This window comes from Salvelinus namaycush, chromosome 34, assembly GCF_016432855.1.
Source record: "Salvelinus namaycush isolate Seneca chromosome 34, SaNama_1.0, whole genome shotgun sequence".
Lineage (NCBI taxonomy): Eukaryota > Metazoa > Chordata > Actinopteri > Salmoniformes > Salmonidae > Salvelinus > Salvelinus namaycush.
This window is the reverse complement of record NC_052340.1, coordinates 39,226,829-39,238,164: the sequence shown is the minus strand read 5'-3', so window position 1 is coordinate 39,238,164 and position 11,336 is coordinate 39,226,829. Positions and strand designations below refer to the sequence as shown.

The following is an 11,336-nucleotide window of genomic DNA, read 5'->3' as shown; positions in this document are numbered from 1 at the left end:
CATATACACATCTAACTCACTCACAGTATAGTAGAGTCCTACACTACCCTACTACAGTACAGCCACATATACATATGAGCGCATATGAAGCACACGTCTGCTGCTCATACGCAGATTTGGTCATCATGGTTACCGTCCCTGAGCCGTCTGCTGATTGGCTGACCTCAGCGCGGTGACCTGTGTTTGACTCCTCACATATGGTCGCCTATTGGTTGGGCGCTCAGGGAATTATGTCACTTCCCCACATCCCGGTGCAATGCAGTTTTTTTTGACCCAGGTTCTGTATGCATTACCACAGGGTGCATCTCAATAATGGATTATTTTCCTTGTCTCCTTGTTTCCTTGGGTTGATCCTGCATTGATCTGAAAAGACAGGATGGATGAGAGTGGGATGAGTGGAAGCCTAGCAGCTGACTGGTGGGTGTGCTTCCACCTGTCCCAGCTCTTCTAGATCAGTGACAAGGAGAGGGAGGCAACTTCAAAAACATTGAGATTCACCCATGGTGAAGTGATCAGTGAGGTTATGTATACTGCAGTGGAGGCTTGCCGGGAGGAGAACGGATCATAATAATGTCTGGAACGGAGCAAATGGAACGGCATCAAACGCACATGGAAACCATTTGTTTAAAACTTCTTAAGAATAGGGGGCGCTGTTTTCACTTTGGGAAAAAATTGTGCCCAAATTAAACTGCCTCGTACTCTGTTCTAGATCATACAATATGCATATTATTATTACTATTGGATAGAAAACACTCTGAAGTTTCTAAAACTGTTTGAATTATATCTGTGAGTAAAACAGAACTCATTTGGCAGCAAACTTCCATACAGGAAGTGAAAATTCTGAAAATGAGGCTCTGTGTCAGGGCCTGCCTATTCAACTGGCTTATATTTATGGATCTGTATGCACTTCATACGCCTTCCACTAGATGTCAACAGGCAGTAGAAGGTTGAATGGGGTGTCTAGCTTGATGTGAGGCCGAATGAGAGCTTTTGGAGTGACAGGTCCGCTCTTTTGTCAGTAGTCAGCTGCGCACAAGGGAACCTAACATTGTCTTCTGAAAAGCGTTCGGTATACACGACGAAATGCTCCGGCTCTGATTTTATTGGATACATATGAGAAAAACATCATAAAGTAGGATTTTTCAACCGAGTTTGACCAGTTTATTCAACGTTTATTGGGACTTTTGGAATTTTTCGTTCCATTCGCCAAGAGTTGATGGGCATGTTCGCACCACAATGCTAGCCAAAGTTGCTAATTCGACAGAAGAAATGGACATTCTAAAACCAAACAACGATTTATTCTGGAACTAGGACTCCTTGCACAACATTCTGATGGAAGATCAACAAAAGTAAGAGAATATTTATGATGTTATTTCGTATTTTTGTGTTTTATGTTGGCTCCAACAAGGCGGAGAATTGTAGGGCGCTGTCTCACAATACTGCATGCTGTATGTTGTACTAAAGTTATTTTTAAAAATCTAACACAGCGGTTGCATTAAGAACCAGTGTATCTTTCATTTGCTGTACAACATGTATTTTTCATAAATGTTTTATGATGAGTATTTATGTATTTCACGTTGCTTTCTGTAATTATTCTGGCTGTTTTGGTGCTATTTGTCATGGTGCCTATGAAAACTACGATTTATACCTCAATATGCACATTTTCGAACAAAACATAAATGTATTGTATAACATGATGTTATAAGACTGTCATCTGATGAAGTTGTTTGAGGTTAGTGATTAATTTTATCTCTATTTGTGGGTTTTGTGAAAGCTACCTATGCGGTGGAAACATGGTGAAACATGGCGTTGTGTGTTTGGCTATTGTGGTGAGCTAATATAAATACATATTGTGTTTTCGCTGTAAAACATTTAAAAAATCGAAATGATGGCTGGATTCACAAGATGTTTATCTTTCATTTGCTGTATTGGACTTGTGATTTCATGAAATTATATTATATGATATCCCTGTCGCGTTAGGCTAGGCTATGCTAGTCAGCTTTTTTGATGAGCAGGATCCCGGATCCGGGAGGGAGACTCGTTAGAGGTTAATAATGTATTTTATTCCATTCCACTCATTCCGGTCCAGCCATTACCACGAGCCCGTCCTCCCCACTAATTAAGGTGCCACTGACTCTCCTGTGGTGTGCTGCTGGTCCGAGCAGGTTCCACTCACACGCTCCCTCTGGAGGAAACGGGATAAATATGACATCATCAGAGGTGATTCATTGATGGGGTGAATGGCCTCGTGCTATAAGCACTGCTTACATACATCTTTATTGCTTTCTATTATAGTGATACATTTCCTCCACTGTAAGAATGTTGATAGGGGGGAAATGGCCTTTTTTTCGCCCTCATTGAAGTAGAATGGGAGTCCTTTCCTTAATTATCTATTGGAGCCAGTAGGGGGTGTGTGTGAGACAGTAGGGGGCGTGTGTGAGACAGTAGGGGGCGTGTGTGAGACAGTAGGGGGCGTGTGTGAGACAGTAGGGGGAGTGTGTGAGACAGTAGGGGCGTGTGTGAGACAGTAGGGGCGTGTGTGAGACAGTAGGGGGTGTGTGTGAGACAGTAGGGGGCGTGTGTGAGACAGTGGGGCGTGTGTGAGACAGTAGGGGGCGTGTGTGAGACAGTAGGGGGCGTGTGTGAGACAGTAGGGGGCGTGTGTGAGACAGTAGGGGGCGTGTGTGAGCCAGTATGGGGAGTGTGTGAGCCAGTAGGGGGCGTGTGTGAGCCAGTGGGGGGTGTGTGAGACAGTAGGGGGTGTGTGTAGACAGTAGGGGGCGTGTGTGAGACAGTAGGGGGCGTGTGAGCCAGTAGGGGGCGTGTGTGAGCCAGTATGGGTGCGTGTGTAAGCCAGTAGGGGGCATGTGTGAGACAGTAGGGGGCGTGTGTGAGCCAGTAGGGGGCGTGTGTGAACCAGTAGGGGGCGTGTGTGAGCCAGTTGGGGGCGTGTGTGAGCCAGTAGGGGGCGTGTGTGAGCCAGTAGGGGGCGTGTGTGAGCCAGTAGGGGTGTGTGTGAGCCAGTAGGGGGCGTGTGTGAGCCATAGGGGGTGGTGAGCCAGTAGGGGCGTGTGTTGAGCCAGTAGGGGCGTGTGTGAGCCAATAGGGGGCGTGTGTGAGCCAGTAGGGGGCGTGTGTGAGCCAGTAGGGGGCGTGTGTGAGCCAATAGGGGGCGTGTGGGAGCCAGTAGAGGGCATGTGTGAGCAGTAGGGGGCGTGTGTGATCCAGTAGGGGGCGTGTGTGAGACAGTAGGGGGCGTGTGTGAGCCAGTAGGGGGCGTGTGTGAGACAGTAGGGGGTGTGTGTGAGACAGTAGGGGGCGTGTGTGAGACAGTAGGGGGCGTGTGAGCCAGTAGGGGCGTGTGTGAGCCAGTATGGGTGCGTGTGTAAGCCAGTAGGGGCATGTGTGAGACAGTAGGGGCGTGTGTGAGCCAGTAGGGGCGGTGTGTTGAACCAGTAGGGGGCGTGTGTGAGCCAGTTGGGGGCGTGTGTGAGCCAGTAGGGGGCGTGTGTGAGCCAGTAGGGGCGTGTGTGAGCCAGTAGGGGGTGTGGTGAGCCAGTAGGGGGCGTGTGTGAGCCAGGTAGGGGCGTGTGTGAGCCAATAGGGGGCGTGTGTGAGCCAGTAGAGGGCGTGTGTGAGCAATAGGGGGCGTGTGTGAGCCAGTAGGGGGCGTGTGTGAGCCAGTAGGGGGCGTGTGTGAGCCAATAGGGGGCGTGTGTGAGCCAGTAGAGGGCATGTGTGAGCCAGTAGGGGGCGTGTGTGATCCAGTAGGGGGCGTGTGTGAGACAGTAGGGGGCGTGTGTGAGCCAGTAGGGGGCGTGTGTGAGCCAGTAGGGGTGTGTGTGAGCCAGTAGGGGGCGTGTGTGAGCCAGTAGGGGGCGTGTGTGACATAGGGGGGTGTGGAGCCAGTAGAGGGCGTGTGTGAGCCAATAGGGGCGTGTGTGAGCAGTAGGGGCGTGTGTGAGCCAGTAGGGGGCGTGGTGGAGCCAATAGGGGGCGTGTGTGAGCCAGTAGAGGGCATGTGTGAGCCAGTAGGGGCGTGTGTGATCCAGTAGGGGGCGTGTGTGAGACAGTAGGGGGCGTGTGTGAGCCAGTAGGGGGCGTGTGTGAGCCAGTAGGGGGCGTGTGTGAGCCAGTAGAGGGCATGTGTGAGCCAGTAGGGGCGTGTGTGAGCAATAGGGGCGTGTGTGAGCCAGTAGGGGGCGTGTGTGAGCCAGTAGGGGGCGTGTGTGAGCAATAGGGGGCGTGTGTGAGCCAGTAGAGGGCATGTGTGAGCCAGTAGGGGCGTGTGTGATCCAGTAGGGGGCGTGTGTGAGACAGTAGGGGGCGGTGTGATCCAGTAGGGGCGTGTGTGAGCCGTAGGGGCGTGTGTGAGACAGTAGGGGGCGTGGTGATCCAGTAGGGGGCGTGTGTGGACAGTAGGGGGCGTGTGTGATCCAGTAGGGGCGTGGTGGAGACAGTAGGGGGCGTGTGTGAGCCAGTAGGGGGCGTGTGTGAGACAGTAGGGGGCGTGTGTGAGACTTTGTACAAAAAATAAATGCTGAAGTGTGAAGAGTCAGAGGCACACACACACACACACACACACACACACACACACACACACACACACACACACACACACACACACACACACACACACACACACACACACACACACACACACACAAGAAACACAGACACACACACACACACACACAAGAACACAGACACACACACGCACAAACACACAAGAACACACACACACACACACACACACACACACACACACACAGACACAGACACAGACACACACGCGCACACACAAGAACACAGACACACACACACACACATGCACACACACACATGCACACACACACAGACACACACGTACACACACACACACACACAAGCACACACACACACACACACACACGCACCACCACACACACACACACACACACACACACACACACACAGACACACAGACCACACACACACACACACACAAACTCGACACACACACACACACACAGAACACACACACACACACACACACACACACACACACACACACACACACACACACACACACAGAAAGTGCTGTCACAAATGTAATTTCTGAGAGGTAATACATTTTTGCACACCAACATGATCACAGAACAGTGACAATGGAACATTGGGTCAGACAGTTACTCATTAGTTAGATTTATAATAGTATGTTTAATTGTTTTTGTGTGTGCGCAGGTGCATGTGTGTGTGTTGCACAATAATGTGTTTTCCTTTCAGCCTTTTCAGTTCCTCTTTGGAGAGAAGACAATTAGATTTGCTCGGTAGGAGGGAGGGAGGGAGGGAGGGAGGGAGGAGGGAAGAGAGGGAGAGAGGGAGGGAGGGAAAGAAAGGATAGAGAGAGGGGGCAGAGAGAGAGGGAGGGAAAAAGGGAGGCAGAAAGAGAGAGTTAGAGAAAGAGAGAGAGGAGAGAGAGAGAGGGGGGAGAGGGGAGAGAGAGAGAGAGAGAGGCGACAGAAAGGGGAGGGGGCTGGAGCGGGAGCGGGAGGAGAGAGGGGGAGGGATGGGGCAGGGAGGGGATGGGGATGGAGCGGGACGGGGGAGGGAGGGAGGGAGGGAGGGAGGGAGGAGGGAGGGAGGGAGGGAGGGAGGGAGGGAGAAAAAGAGAAGAGGTGCTATGCCAATATCAGTGACAGTGGACTTCTGTTTCATGCCTTACATTCCAGTACTATACTACTACTATACTACTATACTATAACTACTACTATACTACTATACTACTAACTACTACTATACTACTATGCTATAACTACTACTATACTATTATACCACTAACTACTACTACTGTACTACTATACTATAACTACTACTATAGTGCTATACTACTAACTACTACTATACTGCTATGCTATAACTACCACTATACTAATATACTACTCCCTACTATACTACTATTACTTTAACAACTACTATGCTACTATACTACTATTACTATAACTTTTACTATACTAACATTACTATAGCTGCTACTATACTACTGTTGCTATAACTATTAATATACTACTATTACTGTAACTACTACTATACTACTATTACTATAACTACTACTATACTACTGTTACTATAACTACTACTATACTACCGTGCTAGTATTTCTATCACTGCTACTATACTGTTATTACTATAACCACTACCACACTACTATTACTATAACCACTACTATACTACTAATACTATACTACTACTAAACTACTATTACTATAACCACTACTATACTACTAATACTATACTACTACTAAACTACTATTACTATAGCACTACTGTACTACTAACTACTATACTGCTACTAAACTACTATTACTATAACACCACTGTACTACTAACTACTATACTACAACCAAAGTACTATTACTATAACTACCACTATACTACTATGTTACTGTTACTATAACTACCACTATACTACTATACTACTATTACTATAACTACTACTATAATATATACTGCTATTACTATAACTACTGCTATACTACTATTACTATAACTACTGCTATAATACTATTACTATAACTACTACTATACTACTATTACTATAACTACTACTATAATACTATACTACTATTACTATAACTACTACTATACTACTATTACTATAACTACTGCTATACTACTATTACTATAACTACTACTGTACTACTAGTACTATAACTACTACTATAATACTATACTACTATAACTACTACTAAACTACTATTACTATAACTACTACTATAATACTATACTACTATAACTACTACTATACTACTACTGTACTACTATTACTATAACTACTACTATAATACTATACTACTATAACTACTACTATAATACTATTACTATAACTACTACTATAATACTATACTACTATAACTACTACTATACTACTACTGTACTACTATTACTATAACTACTACTATAATACTATACTACTATAACTACTACTACACTACTATTACTATAACTACTACTATACTAATATTACTATAACTACTACTATACTACTACTGTACTACTATTACTATAACTACTACTATACTACTATACTACTATAACTACTACTACACTACTATACTAATATTACTATAACTACTACTACACTACTACTATGATACTACCACTAAACTACTATTACCATAAATACTACTATATTACTATACTACTATTACTATAACTACTACTATACTACTATACTACTACTAAAATAATATTACTATAACTGCTACTATACTACTGCTAACCCACTATTGCTATAATTGCCACTATACTACTATACTACTATCACTATAACTGCTACTATACTATTATTACATAATACTACACTACTACTACCATATACTACTATACTACAATTACTATAACTGCTACTATACTATATACTACTATTACTATAACTACTACTACATTACTACTATACTACTACTACAAAACTAATATTGCTATAACACTACTGTACTACTAACTACTATACTACAACCAAACTACTAGTACTATAACTACTACTACACCACTATACTAATATTACTATAGCTACTACTATATTACTATACTACTACTAAACTACTATTACTATAACTGCTACTATACTGCTGTACTACTATTACTATAACTACTACTATATTACTATACCACTATTACTATAACTGCTACTATATTACTATACTACTATTACTATAACTACTACTATACTACTATATTACTATTACTATAACTACTACTATACTACTATACTACTATTACTATAACTACCACTATATTACTATACTGCTATTACTGTAACTACTACTATATTACTATACTACTATTAATATAACTACTACTATACTACTATATTACTATTACTATAACTACTACTATATTACTATAATACTACTAAACTACTATTACTATAACACCACTGTACTACTAACTACTATACTACAACCAAAGTACTATTACTATAACTACCACTATACTACTATGCTACTGTTACTATAACTACCACTATACTACTATACTACTATTACTATAACTACTACTACATTACTACTATACTACTACTACAAAACTAATATTGCTATAACACTACTGTACTACTAACTACTATACTACAACCAAACTACTAGTACTATAACTACTACTACACCACTATACTAATATTACTATAGCTACTACTATATTACTATACTACTACTAAACTACTATTACTATAACTGCTACTATACTGCTGTACTATATTACTATAACTACTACTATATTACTATACCACTATTACTATAACTGCTACATATTACTAACTACATTACTATAACTACTACTATACTACTATATTACTATTACTATAACTACTACTATACTACTATACTACTATTACTATAACTACCACATATTACTATACTGCTATTACTGTAAACTACTACTATATACTATACTACTATTAATATAACTACTACTATACTATATTACTATTACTATAACTACTACTATATTACTATAATACTACTAAACTACTATTACTATAACACCACTGTACTACTAACTACTATACTACAACCAAAGTACTATTACTATAACTACCACTATACTACTATGCTACTGTTACTATAACTACCACTATACTACTATACTACTATTACTATAACTACTACTATAATACTATACTGCTATTACTATAACTACTGCTATACTACTATTACTATAACTACTGCTATAATACTATTACTATAACTACTACTATACTACTATTACTATAACTACTACTATAATACTATACTACTATTACTATAACTACTACTATACTACTATTACTATAACTACTGCTATACTACTATTACTATAACTACTACTGTACTACTAGTACTATAACTACTACTATAATACTATACTACTATAACTACTACTAAACTACTATTACTATAACTACTACTATAATACTATACTACTATAACTACTACTATACTACTACTGTACTACTATTACTATAACTACTACTATATACTATACTACTAATAACTACTACTATAATACTATTACTATAAACTACTACTTAATACTATATACTATAACTACTACTATACTACTACTGTACTACTATTACTATAACTACTACTATAATAATATACTACTATAACTACTACTACACTACTATTACTATAACTACTACTATACTAATATTACTATAACTACTACTATACTACTACTGTACTACTATTACTATAACTACTACTATACTACTATACTACTATAACTACTACTACACTACTATACTAATATTACTATGACTACTACTACACTACTACTATGATACTACCACTAAACTACTATTACATAAATAATACTATATTACTATACTACTATTACTATAACTACTACTATACACTATACTACTACTAAAATAATATTACTATAACTGCTACTATACTACTGCTAACCCACTATTGCTATAATTGCCACTATACTACTATACTACTATCACTATAACTGCTACTATACTATTATTACTATAATACTACACTACTACTACCATACTACTACTATACTACAATTACTATAACTGCTACTATACTACTATACTACTATTACTATAACTACTACTACATTACTACTATACTACTACTACAAAACTAATATTGCTATAACACTACTGTACTACTAACTACTATACTACAACCAAACTACTAGTACTATAACTACTACTACACCCACTATACTAATATTACATAGCTACTACTATATTACTATACTACTACTAAACTACTATTACTATAATGCTACTAACTGGTACTATATACTATACTACTACATATTACTATACCACTATTACTATAACGTACTATATTCTATATACATTACTATAATACTACATACTACTAATACTATACTATAACTACTACTATACTACTATACTACTATTACTATAACTACCGCTATATTACTATACTGCTATTACTGTAACTACTACTATATTACTATACTACTATTAATATAACTACTACTATACTACTATATTACTATTACTATAACTACTACTATATTACTATAATACTACTAAACTACTATTACTATAACTGATACTATACTACTGCTAACCTACTATTACTATAACTACTACTATACTACTATGCTACCACTGTGCTACTATTACTATAGCTACTACTATACTACTACTACTAAACGACTACTATTATAACTACTACTATACTACTATACTACTAACTACTACTAATAGAACTGTTTCATGCCTTACATTTGATTTACACCTTAAAGCAGCTTCAGTCACAGAAGACATCTGAATAACGAGACAATGCACCCTAACACAACTCCACAAAATACCATTCAACAGTATGTATCTAAATTACTCTAGGCAGCAAAATACTAAATCAATCAAAGTTCATGGTAGTCTGACTGCATTTCTTTTTATACATTTAGGATTTTGCTTCTTTTTTTTTTTATCAAGTTCAAACACATTCAATACTGTTCTGCCAAGTGGATAACCCCCAAAATAAAAACCTACCTACTGTATCTGCATCAAGAGTCTCTGTTTCCCTTCCCAGCATGGCTCACACAACAATAACAGGATTCTTTCCCTCACCAACATGGCCGCCCAGCTTGTGTTTATTGGTGTGAGGCTAAGCAGATCCTAGATCTGTACCTAAGGGCCAACTTCTCCCCGAAATCCCTCCCAGCCTCCCTCCCTTGGGATCCCGTTAGCCTTCTACAGACAGCAGGACTTATGAATTGTGATCTCCTGATGCTGGATCAAAACAGTTGGAATTCACGAGATAATAAATGTACTATCTAATTAATGAAGGAATGATTTATTGTCTTTCAAGAGGAAATGAGACGTGTTTTAGTGTTTGTTTAGTCTTTGATGTTTCAAAGATGATATCATCACCTCAACTGCACCGCCGCATTCTTCTCTCTCATTACCTCGACTGGAAAATAAATATGAGATGAGGAAATGTGACAACAAAGAGGGGTCTGGTTCTACCTGTCGGTCATGGGACAGTAAACTGGCTGACATTTTAACAGGGATATACTTTATAAAGATAGGACCTAATGTGAGAGGAGAGAGCCGGAGTGTCTACTGTCTGATCACTGATCTAGTCTACTGTCTGATCACAGATTGGAGGGAGAGCTGTCCCTTAGACTACTGTCTGATCACAGATTGGAGGGAGAGCTGTCACTTAGCCTACTGTCTGATCACTGCAGGAGGGAGATCTGTCACTTAGCCTACTGTCTGATCACAGATTGGAGGGAGAGCTGTCACTTAGACTACTGTCTGATCACAGATTGGAGGGAGAGCTGTCACTTAGCCTACTGTCTGATCACTGCAG

At 40.2% G+C, this 11,336-nt stretch overlaps 1 protein-coding gene across 1 annotated transcript; it reads right to left on the bottom strand.

The window, feature by feature from the left end:
- Positions 1-2,119: 2,119 nt before the first annotated feature.
- LOC120028525 (extensin-like) lies at positions 2,120-10,926 on the bottom strand. Its single transcript, XM_038973719.1, has 3 exons — positions 10,895-10,926; positions 2,918-4,520; positions 2,120-2,185 (listed from the first exon to the last, which is right to left on the bottom strand). Exons 1-3 carry the CDS (start codon positions 10,924-10,926, stop codon positions 2,120-2,122), a joined length of 1,701 nt encoding a protein of 566 aa, XP_038829647.1.
- Between the last annotated feature and the right edge of the window lie 410 nt (positions 10,927-11,336).